At 35.6% G+C, this 17,732-nt stretch overlaps 2 protein-coding genes across 2 annotated transcripts; both read right to left on the reverse strand.

Moving 5' to 3' along the window:
* Positions 1-260: 260 nt before the first annotated feature.
* Positions 261-861, reverse strand: LOC18434809 (uncharacterized). Its single transcript, XM_006844872.4, has 2 exons — positions 700-861; positions 261-455 (listed from the first exon to the last, which is right to left on the reverse strand). The coding sequence occupies exons 1-2, from the start codon at positions 859-861 to the stop codon at positions 261-263; spliced, it is 357 nt and encodes a 118-aa protein (XP_006844935.3).
* Positions 862-5,744: 4,883 nt separating this feature from the next.
* Positions 5,745-6,593, reverse strand: LOC18434808 (histone H2AX). Its single transcript, XM_006844871.4, has 2 exons — positions 6,310-6,593; positions 5,745-6,126 (listed from the first exon to the last, which is right to left on the reverse strand). Exons 1-2 carry the CDS (start codon positions 6,499-6,501, stop codon positions 5,905-5,907), a joined length of 414 nt encoding a protein of 137 aa, XP_006844934.1. The 5' UTR covers positions 6,502-6,593; the 3' UTR covers positions 5,745-5,904.
* Between the last annotated feature and the right edge of the window lie 11,139 nt (positions 6,594-17,732).

Genomic DNA, 17,732 nt, shown 5'->3' on the forward strand with positions numbered 1-17,732 from the left:
TAAACTCTTAATCTTACAAAACACAGAGACTACTAATCTCCCTCTGGGCAATAAACCTCTTTATAACACCAAATTCCAAACCCATAAATACACCAGCTAAATAAATGTGAGAAAGAGAGAGAGAGACTTTGTTGGAAACAAAGGAGTGTATTAGGATCAATAACTTCAATTTACAGAGAAGTGAGAGAGAGTGTCACTTGAAACTACTCATCCATCAGAACCCTGATTACATCAGTTGAAGAAGAGAGAGATGAGATGCATCATAGAGACATCCTGTGATGTCTAGGATCATAGGAAGATGGAGTTGGGACAAGGTCCACCTTAGTTTTGAAAAGCAAAATGGAGATCTTGTCAATGGAGAAGTACACAAAACCCCCTGGTGAGTGCGTAACAAAAGACCCAAAACTCGTCCCAACTATGCAATGCCAAGCCGGCCCATAACACCCATCAAACTCCTGCAAAAACCCCAACAAATCATCCCAACAAAAATCAACAAAGTTTCAATCCAAATTACACAAAAATAACTCAAAATCACCGAGAAACTGAAAACCCACCAAAGAAAAACACAAGTTTCAATCACAACCATACAAAAAGTCACTCAGAATCATTAAGAATACGAATACAAGAAGAAGAATAAGAATTTAAATTAAAACTGCAGGAAAAACTCTCAGAATCATTCAGTCTATGAGCCCCCAATACCTTTTTGATGCTTAGAGCCACAAGCTTGCAATTGGGTCTCTTTGTTTTCGTCTCGGAGAGAATTAGAGAAGCTTGGCGAAAGGCTCTCTCTTGCAAAGGTGCAGGCATATTAGCGGCTCGAACCCTCACGCCGAGATCAATGGCGATGGCTGCCAAGTTCATAACTTCAACACTAGGTGCTCTGCGTACGCACACCAGAGCTTGACCAGAGTTCTCTTTCTCTCTCTCTCTCACTCCTCTCTCTTTCTCTCTCTCTCCTCTCTCTACCTTTGTTTTCTCCATCAATTCCCTTCTCTTCTCCATTGAAATTCAGGGAGGCGGGGAAGAGATAGAGAGGGATGGATAGGAGGACAGAGGATATGGGGTTGTTTGGTACTTTACTGTGATATGTTTGAATAAGGGGAATGGGCGTCTACTTCTTGACTGAAAAATAGAGAGAGAGGGAGTTCTTGTTTGACTGCGTTTTGAAGGGAATGGGTTAGGTGGAAAAGACAAAACTACCCTTTACTATTCGTGAATTTTCCATGTGGGAATGGTTGCGTGAAAAGGAGGATGACAGGACCACAAGAGGAAGCGTACGGGACAGAAACAAAAGAAACGAGAATTTTTTGCTTGCTGTGGGATCTGCTTATTCTTTTTTGTGAAAATAAAAAAATAAAAAAAAAATCAAAGACCATAGTCTTCATGCAACTTAACTTTAACTTAATTTTTTCTCTCACTTCATTCTCCAAAACAAGTTTTATATACAAATACCCCTCAAAGAAAAAAAGTTCATTTTTTTATATGGAAATATATGTTTTGTACACAAAAATCATTTTCGATATATTGACTTTTGGACCCAGTAGCACACTGTTTGAGCGCACAAAAATCATTTTCGATATATTGACAGTTGGACCCAGTAGCACATTGCCTGAACGCACCTTCATATTGTCAAAGTGCACAAGTGATGGACTGCCCTTTGCAACTACCGCATCATCTTGGGCAACCGTCTAACCGCATATTGTAAATGTAAATGGCAGACGTCATTTTACAATGTCTGACTCCCACTGCCGGATTGCAATTTACACAGTGCCGGAGCCCTACTGTCCCACTGCATTCTACACAGTGTTGGAGTCCTACTGCCGAACCGCATTTTACACAATGTCGAAACGTTATTGACATAACGTATTTACACGCTGCTAGAGCCCCTATTTTGATAGGATAGAGGAAAGAGAGCAAATAAGATAAAAGTAGAAAGGTAATTTAGGTATTTTTTTATTTTTTTTATTAAGGGTTTTGCAGTATGTTTTGGAAAAAAAAATGAGAGAAAAAATTAAGTTAAAGGTAAGTTGTATAAAAATGATAGTTTTGGGGTTTTTTTTTTGTTTTTTTTTCTAAAAGTTAGAGAGAGAATGTGCTTGATATGTATTTGTAGAGAGATAGTACAGTGTGTTGGGAAGAGAGAAGCAAGCAAATTTAGAAAAAATTTGAATGGCTTTGGGAGGTCGGCCCGGGGGAGCAGGTAGGTAGAGAGAGGGTGTGTGCGCAATTTGAAAGAAATTGTGCGGCGTGTCGGCCGAAAGAGTGCCGAAATTTGAACGAGGAAGGAGAAAGAAAATGAGGACTTTGAACTGTATGGTACACTTGGAAGGAGGAGAAACACAATTGATTTAAAATGACCAAAACCTCTCCTTCTTTCGTCTGCTTTCAACTCTTTTCTAGAGGGAGAGAGTGACCGGTTGTTTGAAACTTTGAACTACGAATATGAAGATGGTGAGAGCATCTCTCGGCTTAATGCTTGGCGCTTTACGATTTCAACGCTACTTCCTAGCCTCAATTCCTACCAAAGGTAGGGTCTCTCTTTTTTATTTTTTAAATTTAAGGTAGGGGAAAGGACCTTTTTCCCCATTGACTCACCCAAAAAACAAAATTACCTTAAAAATGTAATTAGTTATTTTTAAAATGTAAGGTGGTGGCAAGGGCTTTTTTTCCCACTGATTCACCCAAAAAAACAAAATTAAGGTAGGGGCCTCTTCCCCTTGACTCACCCAAAAATAAATAAAAATTATGGGGCTCGAGCTCAAATTCAACCAAATTCCAACAAAACTAGTATTTGTAAAAGAAAATATATTGTTGCTAATTTTTTATGTAATTTCTTATAATTACGATGAGGTTTCTACAAGGCCTAATCTTTATGAAACAAAATAAAGCCTCATTTTAAATCTTCATTCGGAAAGTACTTTAGGCAATGGAAATATCTATGATGATTTTAAAAATCAATTTCCAACATCGACAATGAAATTTAAAACTCAAAAAATAGTACAAATTGCAAAGTCGATGGACACTTACTTTTTGTGCAAAATGAACTGTCCAAATAATTTGTTATAATATACATTGTTTAGAGATTGAAATCCTTTTTTTTTTCACAACAATAATGTTCAAGCCAAGATGATGGATGTAAAAGTTTTCTAATACTTGAATTGCAATTTTAGATTAACTGTGAGGCAAAGATTTACTTATTTTGGTATCTGGCTGCAACCCTATCAATCAATTTTCCTTACTTAATATAAAAATGGGCTTATATTGCATCATTTTTTAAAAAGAAAAAGTTTATATAAGGTGATGTAAAAGTAACATACACCTAAAAAAACCACTAGATTATTTTTATATTGAAAAACCCTCAAATCAATCAACTGATATTCATATACATCAAAAAGGGATTTCTAATCCTAAAATAGTTTATCTTCTACCACATTATCTCGATTTGTCCATTTTCAAGATTTTTGAATATTTATATGTTTTCTTGATTATCACCATTTTTTTGGCCTTAAATTTAATAATTGGGGACAAGAATAGATTTTCATATCATCACAAAGCTTTGCAGCACCAAAATTGCATTTTCAATATAGTTTTGACTTGCACCTTACTTCAATGGTATAAGGTTGACACTTTATACAAACTTCACCCTTTTTTAAATTCATGCGTTTTTTTTTTCATTAATCAAAGACACCTCATGTTTGGAATTCTAGGATCTCAATCGGGGTACTTTTTTTCTTTTGAACGAGAGATTGGTTTGAAAGGTTAGGTCTCTAACCAATCTTTCGCTAACCAACTAGTTCAAAACTTCCAAATTCTGAACAAGGTTTCAAACTAAAAGACCAAACAAATCAGCCAGGCTATGCAGAAGCATAATTGTCTATGGAGAAGCATAATTGTCGTCTTATGTGAGTAGGTGGAAAACAAGTACCGAACCAGTATTTCATTCTGAAAAACAAACAAGCGGGCTGGTTCTAAACTTGAATTTTTCCAAAATTTCTAAATAAGTTGTGTTAAATTTCAAGTACCAAGCCAATTAATTGACAACCCAAGCATTATTTTGAATTAATAAAACACAAAAAGAAAAAGTTATAGTCATAAAAATAATGGGCCAAGCTTTCTATGCTTCCAGCTCTCTTGAGAGCTGGATGGTTGGGGAAGCATAAATGGGAAGTATAGCAACCTTTCCCTATTCGACCAGATTGCATAAGATTGTAATAAAAAACAATCAAAGTAATATCCAAGTTTAAAGGTTGTCATGAGAAATAATTTTGAAGTTAAAAATTCTTAAGATGGTGTAATAATCAATATTTCTCTTTAACTAAGAAATTTTGAACTTCAAATATACATCTGGACAATGAAATGATCAATTAAATGTTTTACCAAAAGCATCATATTTTGAAAGATAATAGCGATTCATCTTAACTACACAACGCGAGTATCACTTACAATAACTTTTACCAAAAGGTATAAAAGGTGTCTTGTAAAAGGTGCTCCCCTATACTGTAAACGTAAGGAACACTTTCAAATTTTGATTGGAGACATAACCTTAGTGTAGGAAACTTTAAGACAGCTCAAAAATTTCTCTTCATCCCAAATTATGAAATTTAAAATTTAAAAAAAATACATATAAAAAAAGTCTAGATATTTTCAAATTTTGAAAACTGAAAGTCCACATAACTTGCTACATGATACACAATTTTTTTCGATAACAAATTCCCCCATTCTTTTTACCCGTCCAAACGTCACCAATTCGATATGACCAGTGGCTACGTTTTTATAATATAATCAAACGCTCCACCCTTAGACACACATTTCCCATTTTTATATATAATATACTGTTAATTAGGATGATATATGAGACATTTGTCAGGAAACAAGTAGAAGTAATAAATTCAAATTAGAGCATAAATCTAAATTACCTCCGTACTAAAACATACTGCAACATTAGTTCCGAAAGATGCGCTCCAAGGCATAAACAAGCTCAACAATAACCAAATTAATTCCAGTGGCAATTACAATTGGTGGACAAGTCCAATTGATTTTATGGGGTAATTGCCACATCTTCTTTTAACTTATGAATTTTTAAGACTATTAAATTGAATATATAACTAAAATTCAACTATTTTGGAATATAAAATTTTACAATTAAAAATAAAAAACATTATCACACCATCCTAAAAAGTTTGCATCAAAAATAGAGCCAAGAGATAAAAAAACAGATTAATTACTTAATATCAACAAAAATTATTGAATCAAAACGACAATTTAAAATCATATATTATGCAGCTTACCCGGTACAAATATATTAAAAGTTTGTTAAGGACAGTTGAAAATGAAGCCAAATGCAACAGAACTTAAATTTCCATAACTAATGATCGAACCACGTGACTATGACGACTAATTGCAGAGAGTCCCCCTTCTGCTCTATTTTGCCTTTTAGAGTTATTCTTAGGTAATTGAAACGTTTATTTCAATTTAATTGCTAAATTCCACATTTAACCGACATAAAGATATAATCAAGAAAACTGCTGCAGATCACGCGCAGAAACACCCCCCCTGGTCACTAAAGAGGACAAGATCGCCGACCTTCATAAATAGATCTTTCCACGAGACTGGTTCGCAATATTCGCAGAAATACTAAATATCAAGATACCCCACAAGTTACATATGGGTAACAAAATAGGAAAAAGTAGGCCGTAAAACACTACACTCCCATCAAAAGCAAACGCAAGAATGAAACAGAATAATTGTACATCAAAACTATTCCTTTCCATTACACCCAAAACCAAAAACAAGACACACTTTCATCCCAAACTTTCCCCCATTAATTCACCAAAATCATCTCTCTCTTTCTCTCTCTCTGAAGATCAGTAGAATATGTACATAGGGGAGGCAGAGCTGAATCAATTAAAACTCCTGAGACTGAGTGCCGGCCTCGGCCTTGGTTTTAGCGTTCTTCTTAGGGAGAAGGATTTGATTGATGTTGGGCAAAACGCCACCGCCAGCGATGGTGACGCGACCCAACAATTTCCCCAATTCCTCGTCGTTCCTCACGGCCAGTTGCACGTGCCGTGGTATGATCCTGCTCCTCTTGTTGTCACGTGCCGCATTTCCCGCTAATTCCAACACCTTTACCATCATCAATTTGCCAATGGAGAATTCAGCAAAGTTTACACAAAACAAATGAGAAAGATGCAGAGAAATGTGGGAGGAGAGATGAGAGAGAAAGAATGAAGCAGCAAAGAGATAAAATGAAGAAAACAAATGACAAATGACAAATGAAGAGAGAGAGAATGGTAAAATGGGCAACACCTCAGCAGCAAGATACTCAATAACAGCAGCGAGGAAAACAGGGGCACCACCACCGATCCTCTGAGAATAACGCCCTCGCCTCAGATTACGAGCCACCCTGCTCACGGGAAACTGAAGGCCTGCCTTCATCGACTTTGAAACCCCCTTAGCGCGAGCTTTTCCCCTCCCAGTGGAACCACCAGTTGAAGCCATTTCTCTATCGCTCTCTCTCTTCTGAATCGAAAGTTCTCTCTAGAAACCGAGCGAAAAATGTTTTGTGCCTTGAACCCTTGGCGGTAAAACGCTCTGTAAGGATGCTGTTCGAGCTTGCGAAGCTTTTATACAGGAGAAGGAATGTGTTGGAGATGGCACGGATCCATGACGGGGATCAATGGACGGTGGAGATCCTGTGGGCGTCGCGGAATCGGGCGGTCAATATTTTGTTAGAGATGCTGTTGGGGATCGCGTGTTTTTCGTTCGATTTTTCGGGCGGGAAACCAATTTGTTTTTTTTTTTCCTATTTTAGAATTAATCAAATGCCCGGCGCCTTTTTTTGGAGCCCATTTGCCAAGGAAAAATTTATAAAATTTCCCATTTTTTCCTTAAATCCGTCCGTCATTGCATTAATCACCAAGCATTTGGTGAGGTTTGTACAAGGTTGCCTCCTTGTATTGTGGAAGTAAGGTCCGTGTCTATTTGCTTAGAGTTATTTGTTTTGGTATCCGAATTTTTTAATGGCTTAAAAAAAATGTATCCCTAGCTTTGATATTTAAAATTTAAAAATAGTACAAATCATATCAAGAAACAATACAAATTGAAAATAAACAATTCAAATAACTTATTACAAGATTACATTTTTTATGACTTCGAATTCTTTTTTCCCTTCTTAGATCACAAGATCAAGATGCTGATGAATTTGCGGGTTTTTTAATACTAGAACACTCTCTTCCATAGGTTTTTTTATAGGTTTATTTTAAGGACGCATTACTTCAATATTATAAAGTTGCAACCCTATATAAACTCTTTTCCTTTAAAATTTGGAATTTGTTTTTCCAGCGAATCAATCTAGATCGATTGAGTCAGCTGATTCGGATGGCATAAATAATGGTTAAAGAAAAATGGGCATCTGGCAATTGAGGGGCAATAGACCAAGATTTCGTCCCTCTCGGCTATCCATCGTATCATTCGTTATGTACGAGGTACCTCCCATAAAGGTTTATTATTCTCCCATACTCTTCTAGCCAGTTACGAGCTTATGTTGATGCTAAATGGGCAGGCTGTCCCGATATTAAACGCTCAACTACTGGGTGGTGTATATTTCTTGGAAATTCTCTCGTATCAATAAAATATAAGAAATAACAAACTGTGTCTAAATCTTCTAAAGAAGTTGTATATATTTATTGGAGATTCTCTCGTATCATGAAAATGTAATAAATAACAAACTGTGTCTAAATCTTCTGCAGAAGTCGAATACCGAGCAATGTCCTCAGATTGCAGCGAAAATTCCTGGTTGCGAGGCCTTTTATGTGACCTCAATATTAGTATTCATTGAATCCCTACACCATTGTATGCTAATAACACGAGTGTCTTAAGTATTTCATCAAACCTAGTGTTTCATGATCGCACAAAGCATATAGAGGTTGATTATCATTTCATTTGTGAAAAAATTTTAGCTGAAGAAATTACACTGCCACATATTCTCTCACAACAACAACTTGTAGATATCTTTATCAAGGCAATGACTCGTGCTCGTCATGACTATCTCGTTGATAAACTGATAATGTTCAACCAACCTAAGTTTGAGGAGAAATGTGTGAGATACGAGATTTCACTGTATCTCTTCTCCTCTCTCTCTCTCTCTCTAAAATTGAGAGAGGATGCAGCGAGCCAACTCTCTCTTAACAATCTTTTGCATCAGGAGAAGGAGACAAGCGACAGCTGCATCGCAGTATATCTTCAACGCCGCATGTTCTATTTCTGGCAAATTAGAACCCTCGATAGTTTTCCAACTAATAGAAGTTTTGTTGAAAATACGGACCGCTAGGTGGTTTTTTTTTTTTGTTAAATACGGTTCTATTGTTAAAATCATCGGACCACAAAATCTTATTTTTTTTATTGAAAATATGGTCCAATTTTAAAAACATCAAACCGTTTTGAAATGTTACCAAGGGCTCCGAGGTTTCCAAAATCAAACTAGGAGCAAACTTGGTAAAATTAAAAAAATTCAGAGTTCGCGTCCTTTTGAGTAATAACAGTATATTTTTGTGCCATTTCATTATAACGCTATTAAAAATCGGTCCGTACGTAACTATTCCATCTAAAAATGCATGAGAAACCTTCAAAATGGACGATCCAGATAATGTGTTGCAAGATGTACTATTTTTATGACTTATGCTTCTTTTTTTGTATATCCATACATCTCGATGTTGAGATGATCAATTTAGATGGTTTTCCAATGTCAAATAGCCTTTTTCAATGGAGTTTTGAGATACACCTTAACTCTTCTGGTGTCAACCTTATATAAACTTTTTTTTCTTTTGTATATTAATGACCCACTTTTATAAGTTATTTTATTTCTTTGATTTCTTTGGATAAAATATGATTTGGCTTAGCTAAGGGCGCTTAGATTGAGATTTGACGCCTTATGATGCAAGGGTCGCCTAATCTAGGGTTCAGGTTGATTTGGAAGGTGTTTTAGGTGGTTTGGGCCCAATTAGGACGGCTTTTAGCCGATATTGGAAGGCGTGTTCAAGGGTAATTAAGCGAGTTTAAAGTTGATTAATTTTGGTTTCCCTAATAATGGGGTTTCAATGGCATTTTCAGGATGTTGCCTACGGTACATGGAGCATGGGAAAGTTAATTCCGTGGACTATCTAACCCAGCGTGATCCCTAGTGAGGCTTAAGATAGGATTGGGGTAATTAGGTTGTTTGGGGTTGTGAAGGAAGGCAATTAGGTGTTTGGGGTTGCCCATGAATTCCCTCAACTCTTGAGAGTTTTTAAAAAGATATAAGAGGAAAACCATCATGCCCATACGTCTTTTTTTCGTAACAGTGTGTTGCCTCCTTGATCACCGCCAACCCAAAAAATCTTTGGCTCGTCTGGAAAATTATTGATTTCTCCCTCCTTTCTCGTCAAAATCTATCAAATTTGTCCCGATTTGTTCCTAAAAAAGATTTGAATCAAAACCCAAAATCTATGAAATCTCAAGATCAAATTTTGGGTTTTTTTTGCACCATCTTTTAAGACCTGGTCCACCTTTCATTCCGTTCATCTCTCAATTTGCAACCAAATTATCAGAAATTTGTTTGAAAATTATCTATTTGGATCCCTTTACAATGTCCATACCATAATTTGTTGGAGCAACGCCCGGTTCAAAGATATCTAAGGTTGAAATTTCGAGAGGTTTTTTAAGCGATTGAGAAGCTCCAATTTCTCCGTCATTGTTTCCTGAAATCTCTTGAAATTCATCCCAAAATGTTCCTATCACATTGATCTACGAACTTTTTTCAATCATAACGAAAAACTTATAAGGTCGATTTTTGTTCTTTTAGGTCCACTTTTTCCCATCATTTCCTTCCCAAAATGTTTTTTGGTTTTCAATTTTTTATTTTGATTTATAGTTCATATTATACAAAACCAAATATCGTGTCTTGATTATACCATTTAATTTATTTTTTGTTATTGTTCTTTATCTTCTTTTTTTTTTGTTTTTTTCCCTGGCAAAGTCAAATCAGCTTACACTGGTGGGTGACCAGTTCGTCCCATATCAGCTCACACTAGTGGGTGACCAGTTCATCCAATCAGTCTGCCTTTTTAAACACTATGGGTACTCTACACTCACGCAAGTTTAATCTAACATTGTTACATCGACTATGATTCATCTCTAAATTAGTTCCTTCAGTGCTTCAAATATGTTTTCTTTCCCTTTTTTTTCTTGTATTTTTTATTTTCCTTTTTCGTATCCCTTGCTAACGTACAATATACTTGTGACTACTAGGCACCATGCTTAATTGTTCCCTTAATGTATCAAAAAACTAGCAAATTTTTTTATTGTCATCTAAAAATGTAGTAATAAGTGTATTAAATATACTCATAGGGAACAGGGATGGGGTCGTGTTGATAGTACTGCAACACTCTAGTCACGACACTGTGGTTTTCATTCTCACCAACACCGCCTTTCTAATACATTTAAATAAACTAACTTCTAAACTATTTGAAAAAACAAGTTGGGGCTTGTCTTCCCTATTAAATTACCAAAAAAAAAAAAAAAGATGGCCTCCATAGCTACTCCATGTAGGAAAGACTCCTTCCTCAACTAGAGTGAGAAAATGAGGTAGATAGGGTTTCACTCTTTCCCCATTAACATGTAGAGTTTTGTGGAAGCTCTGATACCAATTGTAAGCATTCGACACACCAACTAAGAGAGAGAAATACCAGTGTTGGGTTTGGTGATAACTAAATTGCCATACTCATATTTTTTTGTAAATATTAGGGTATTACGGAAAATAAAAAATTGATTTTATTGGCAAGCAAGAAAGTGATATATTTATAATAGAGTGAACGAGGACATAATACCCATCATTTGAAGGTCACCCCTTTGGGGGTTATAGGAATGGATCTCCAATATGGAGATGAGTCTTCAAGAGAGAGAGAGACATGGCATACGTGAGAGAGGCGGTATTCGCATGAATTTTGAGTTGATTAACATCAATTTATAGAGAGAGAAAATCTTCAAGAGAGAGAGACATGGCATACGAGAGAGAGGCGGTATTTGCATGAGTTTTGAGTTGGTTAACGTCAATTTATAGAGAGAGAAAATCTCAATATAACTCTTGAAGCTATCTTTTCCGTAGCAACATTATGGTGGGAAATAAGGTAATCGATGGTGTTGCTCGGTCGGGAGAGCGGGTTTAAAAAGAAAGATCCATGATGTTTTTTTTACTGATGTTTAGAGATGGGTATTATCTTTTGTAACTCAAAACTGTAATCTTCATTGTGATAGTGGATTTCTACTTACCGAGGCCATGGACGTAGCCCTATGGGGTGAACCACATAAATCTTGTATTGCTGTGGTGTGCTTTTTTGTGTGTGCTTTATTTCTCGCACTCGATTTATAGTTGTATTGATCTTCTTCGCATTTGGCCAATTGAGTACACGATCTTGGGTAGGATCCCGGTATTTATGATTCCCGGTTCCGCAAGCTAATGGGTTATTTGTATCAGAGCACAAGGTGTGTATGTGGCTAATGTTTATATTTAGAAAAAGAGGAATGATGAAGTTTCATGGATACATGGTTTGAGGTAGAGAAATATGAAGGCAAATTGTTTGTGAAAATTTCATAATAAAGGCAAATGAGAAGAAATCAAGAAATATCCATAATTTGAGGTGGAGAAATATGAAGGCACAATGTTTTAGTACATTCTTTGCATTTGGCCAATTGAGTACACGATCTTGGGTGAGATCCCAGTATTTATGATTCCCGGTTCCGCAAGCTAATGGGTTATTTGTATCAGAGCACAAGATGTGTATGTGGCTAATGTTTATATTGAGAAAAAGAGGAATGATGAAGTTTCATGGATACATGGTTTGAGGTAGAGAAATATGAAGGCAAATTGTTTGTGAAAATTTCACAATAAAGGCAAATGAGAAGAAATCAAGAAATATCCATAATTTGAGGTGGAGAAATATGAAGGCACAATGTTTGTGAAAATTCCACAATAGATGCAAATATGAAGAAATCAAAAAAATCTATTCAATGAAGGTTGTTAAGGCAATTATGGTGATTTTACTATCAAGGTAGAGATTGTTGGGTTTGGTGATAGCTAAATCACCATACTAATATTTTATTCTAAAGATTAGGGTATTATGGAAAATAAAAAATTGACTTTCTTGGGAAGCAAGAAAGTGATATTTTTATAAGAGAGTGAATGATGACATAATACCTATCTTTTGAATGTTACCCCTTTGGGGGATATGAGAATGGATCTCCAATAAGGAGATGGGTCTTCAAGAGAGAGAGACATGACTTCCGAGAAAGATGCGGTATTTCCATAAGTTTTGAGTTCGTTAACTTCTACTTCTAGAAAGAAAAAATATCTATATTGCGCTCGAGGTTATCTTTTCGGTAGTGGAATTACGGTGGGAAAGAAGTTGATCGACGGTGTTGCTCGATTGGGAGAGCGGGTTTAGAATGGAAGATCGGTGATGGTTTTTTATTGATGTTTAGAGATATGTATTATCTCTTGTAACGCAAAACTGTAACCTTCATGGTGATAGTGGATTTCTACTTGTCGATGCCGTGGATGTAGCCCTATGGGATGAACCACATAAATCTTGTGTTGTTGTGGTGTGCTTTTTTGTGTTTGCTTTATTCCTCGCACTCGATTTATAGTTGTATTCATCTATTTTACATTTGGTTAATTGAGTACATAATTTTGAGTGGGATCCCAATATTTCGGATTCCCGGTTCTGCAAACTAAGGGGGTCTAGAAATCCCTACAACCAACTTTGTTATTCAAAAGAAATATTACAACAATATTTCTATCACTCAACACTCTCATAAAACTCACACGCACGACCCGTTCCTACAACTCTCACATACAACATCAACTCAACTTCATTCCTATGCCCAATAGCCCCTTTCAAATGGCCAACCAACCCATTACCTATGCACTACTCACACACAAATAAGGCATCCAAACTTTATTTATAGAACTTGTGAACCGCCCTTCTATAAGGCTCACAGTGATCAACGTAAGCTACTCATTTCCACCGAGTAAAAAGGGACGGTTCATTTAACCGAATATCCTAGAGGGAGAGAGAAAAGATGGAAGGAAACCAGAGAGGGTGAGATGAGTTGGCGGTCTTGCGTGTTGCTCTCCACATTGCATGTAAAATAGAACTTTGGAAGAAAAAAAAACACTAAGGTCCTAGTTGATGGGAATGAGCAGAATACACAATAAAAGGAGTTATATTTTCCCAAACTTGTCTTCCTTCTTCTATCATATTCTCCAAATTTCCCACTGCTCTTTCTCAAGCTCACTTTTTCTATTGCGTAAGGATCCACGATAAGAGAGGCTGTTACCTCATTGAATTGGGGTAGGAGTTCCTTTTGGGGATTTGGAGGGGTGGCTTGCTATGGTTTTGGAGCAAGAAAGTAACACAGGAGTAACAAATCTTTTGGTCATAGAAAACATACTTGTAAACACCCTAAACTTTGTTGTACTAGAAGAAAATTAATTCTAGTAAAGGAAAATTATACGAAGATATCATTTATTTTTTATACAAGAAGGTCACTAGTATGTTAGTTGCTACAAAAAAAAAATGTAATTTGATGATTAGTTGTTATATTTTTAAATCTTTTTACTATTTTTTAGGGTTATGAAGTTACAAGTATGTTATTTTTAAAGGTGCGGTCTGTATAAAGCCTAGGCTCTAAACAATCAAATTAGAGCCTATCTTCAAATAGTGTCGAGAAATGTGGTTTCAATATTGGAAATCTTTGTGATAGCATTAAAGTATATTTTTGTATTTATTTATAAAGTTTTAAGCTTAAAAAATAGTGTAGATCAACAGATCTATGAAAAGTTGAAAATCTTGAAAATTGACAGTTAAAAAATGCAATTTGGGCATCAAAACGACCTCTTATAGTGAAGTTTTTGAGGTAGGCTCAAATTTAATTGTTTAGAGCCACGGCTCTATGTAAACTTTTCCCTATTTTTAATAAAATAATGTGATATGATACATTAGCTTTAATTCTCCTTTTCCGAGAGCATTAATAAATTTTAATTTTAACAAAGAATTTCAAAATATTAAAAGCTCTTCAAAACTAATCTTTTGTTTCCCTATCTCCTCGACCTTTTTCTTGCTAATCTATGTGGTCTTTCTATTTTAAAATATATTTTATTACTATTTTATAAATTTTTAAATATATAAAGTGATGTCATCCATTATTAGATTAAAAAAAATGAAAAAACTTAGTGTTTTTTTTTCCAGAGCATCACTTTATTTTTTGTATTCTGTTTTTTTTTTCTTAGGGTTTAAAGGATTACATATTTGTTATGTTCTATTTTTTTTTGCTCCTGAGTATTGTTTATGATTGTTTTTAATGTCTTATAATTACTAACATATCATTATTATTTGGAATAGTACTTTTGAATTTTTTTTGTCTTATAATTACTAACATATAATTATTACTGGGAACAGTAATTTTGAATTTGTTTATTCTTTTATGGGATTCTTGAGTCTTTGTATTTTATTTCTGAATATCCATAAATTAATAATGAGTTTGCAATAGTTGAAAAAAAGATTAAATTTTTATTTTTTATAAAACGATTAATGTTTTAGCTTTTGAAGGTGTCAACCTTATGTGATAGAAGTCAGGTGCACCTCAAAATCTCATAGGAAACGATTGTTTTAACACTACAAAATCCTCTAAATGATTATTTCATAACTTAAGTTAAATGAATACGAAGTCTTAAAAATAATGCATCGAACATGTTTTTATGGACCGTCTATTTTCAAGATGTTAAAGTGCTTAAAATCCTGCGTGACCTATATCTAATTTGATAACCTAAAAGTTTGCAAAATAAGAATTAAACCGCACCTTGCTTAGAATGTTTAAAGTTGACACCTTCTATAAACTGAATCGAGAGCGCCTTATGCAGATTGTTTAAAGTTGAAACCTTGTATGAACTGAATAGAGAGAGAGACAGAGAGGTAAGGGAAAAGATTAATTAAACTTGAGAGACCAACCTTCAGCAACCTTCAACAAATAGGGCGCCGATCTCTTCCTTTTCATTTTTCCCTCTCTTAAACCCCCTTTCAATCTCCTCTTCCTTACTCTCTTTTCATTATTGTTACTTTGCCTACTGTTTTTTTTTCAATCTCATGTCCTCTCTCCTCTCTATTATCTTTTATTTTGTTTCTTATCTTAGCATTTTCTTTGGGGGCTTTTTTTTCTCTTTTCATCTCTCCTTCATCCCTTCTACCACCCATTCCCTTTCCCGTTCATCTTCAATCGTTTTCTCTGCCCTTGACTATACTCTCACATCACATCACATCAGTAGATTAACACCCAAGACGAGATTTTCCCCTCTCTTTAGGGATCAATATTAATAATCTACCCAAGATGAGATTTCCCCTCTATTTAAGAATCAATATTATGTCATTCTTTTTTCTCAAACCTTGATTTCTTGTCGTATATCTGGCTGTTTAGGTTAATACCTGAGTTAGGGCTTGGCCGTTCAAAAGGCTTCATTGTTTTCACCTTCCGTGTTAGGGGCTTGAAGTTCCTACAAGTAGAAAGATACAATTTTTTTTAAGGAGTTGTCGAGTTGGCTTCCTCCTTTTGTTCCCTCCTCTCTTCTGCATTTTACTTAGACTGCCTCTCATTTTTCCCTTTTTTTTTGTTTTTTTTGAGTACAGACTTTTCCCGTCTCTCTCTCTCCCTTTTAGCATTTGACCAATATTTTGTTCTCCATTTGACATCGTCTTGTACGCGGCCATGCTTTTTTTGTTTTCTTTTAGGTGCCATTTCAATTATGCGTCGGGTCAACCCCAACATGTGAGGTCATTGCAAAAGGGAAGGCAATTATGGGGTATCTACTTGAGTTGGTTGGGTTGGGGGTAGAAATTCTATACTGGATGTCTTCGAAAGTGCTCTCTGAAGTTTAGTTGGGGTCTTAAGGAGTTGGTGGTATATAGGGTGTCTACTCGAGTTGATTGGGGAGTCGAGATTATGCGGTGGATGTCTTTGAAAGTGCTTGGTTCAAGTCTTAGACCGTAGGTGGTGTAGGTGTTTATGTTGTGTTTGGAAGTCAAGGCGAGCCAGAGAGAGAGGGAGATTTGTGATTAGCTTGAGGTCGTGGACTCGTGGCTTTAAGCTGGTCGACCGTGGTTATCGGCCTTTTAACTCCAATGTCAAAAGTTCCAAACAAGCACAGGTTATTAACTAGTTCACAAGAAAATCCATCTCGGTCTTTCCATATTCACCACGGCATGCAATCACAAAATGGCATTCAGCTACCATTTACTACATATTGCTTGGTATATTTATTAGGGTTTTGACCCAATTCGAGTCAGTCGTGTATTTGCCAACGACAAATATAATATTGACTAGATTTCATAATATTAAATGTTCATTTCACATGTCGTGAGCTAATGAATAAAAGAAAACACCACGAAATCGAAAACCAAAAGACACTTTATTCTGGCAGGATTAGAGTGTTCATTTACTCCCTCAGGTTAACTCCACTTAGAATTAATTTTAAGACCCTTAACCTTTTCAACACGTAGATTAACTTAAATAATTTTTTCCTAAGTGTACCTTCTATATACTTGAAAAAAGTAATGTCTTGAGATCATTAGGCAATGAGATATACCTGTTAGAAAATTCAAATTTTAATTTTTTTTGAGAATAAGCATCTAGTGATTCTAAAGTGGTTCAAAATTTCAGATTGAGAAAACACTCACTAGCATATCTTCTGGCTGAGGGAGTAGAGGTATACTATCCTCCTGAGGGAGCAATAAAATCAATTTTAGCATTTTCAATCATTGATATTTAACAAAGATAAATTATCCATTGGAGAAGTGCACAGACGGCGCTCTTTCAATCTTCACCGTCCGATCAAAGAGCACCTAACCTTAATCTTTGGGGATCCTCAATGCGAAATGCATGTTCAGCTACAGTAATTAAAGTGACTGATTAGGCCCTTTGCATAACATAAGTTAAACCATTCGGGGTAACCGAAATTTTACCGAAATCATCGAGCTATATTCCCGCCACTACCCGAAATGCCGGTTGGCTTGGATGACAAGCCGAAATTTTGACGAAACCGTGATTTTCTATCCCCATGTTTCGGCCGAAACTCAAACGTACTTTTTGGGTCATGGTTTACGAAATCTTTCAACGAAATTTCGGCTATATTACGGTTAGGGCAAGCGGGCCCTTAATACCAAGGAAAATAGTTTGATAGGGCTGCAGCCTTATCAAAATAAGTAAAACTTCACTTAATAACTCATGTAATTTGAAAACCTCTACATGGATCGACTTGAGCATTATGTTTGAAAAAATTTTAGATTTTAAACTCTAAAAAAAGCGTATATTTTAACAAATTATTAAGACTGTACATTTCGCCCCAAAAATAAGTGTTAAACAATCCACAAGATCTATAAGTTTGGAGTTTCAAATTTTTATTGGTAGCTTTGAAAATTGATTTTAGAGCCATCATGAGATTTCCGTGCCAAATTTGTTTTTATACGAGGATTTAACGTGAGGCTTTATTTGGTTTTTCCTATAGCCTAGGCCTTATAGAAACTTCATCACATTAAAAAAAAAAGTCGTCAATGGGGCGCAACAAGGAACATCACGAAATTTCGGCAAACTTTCGTTCATGGCTGGATGGTTCATAAAACCCTAAGATGCATTATACGATAGACTTT

The sequence above is a fragment of the Amborella trichopoda genome, chromosome 1 (assembly GCF_054954075.1).
Source record: "Amborella trichopoda isolate Santa Cruz 75 chromosome 1, AtrichopodaSantaCruz75HAP2 v2.0, whole genome shotgun sequence".
Lineage (NCBI taxonomy): Eukaryota > Viridiplantae > Streptophyta > Magnoliopsida > Amborellales > Amborellaceae > Amborella > Amborella trichopoda.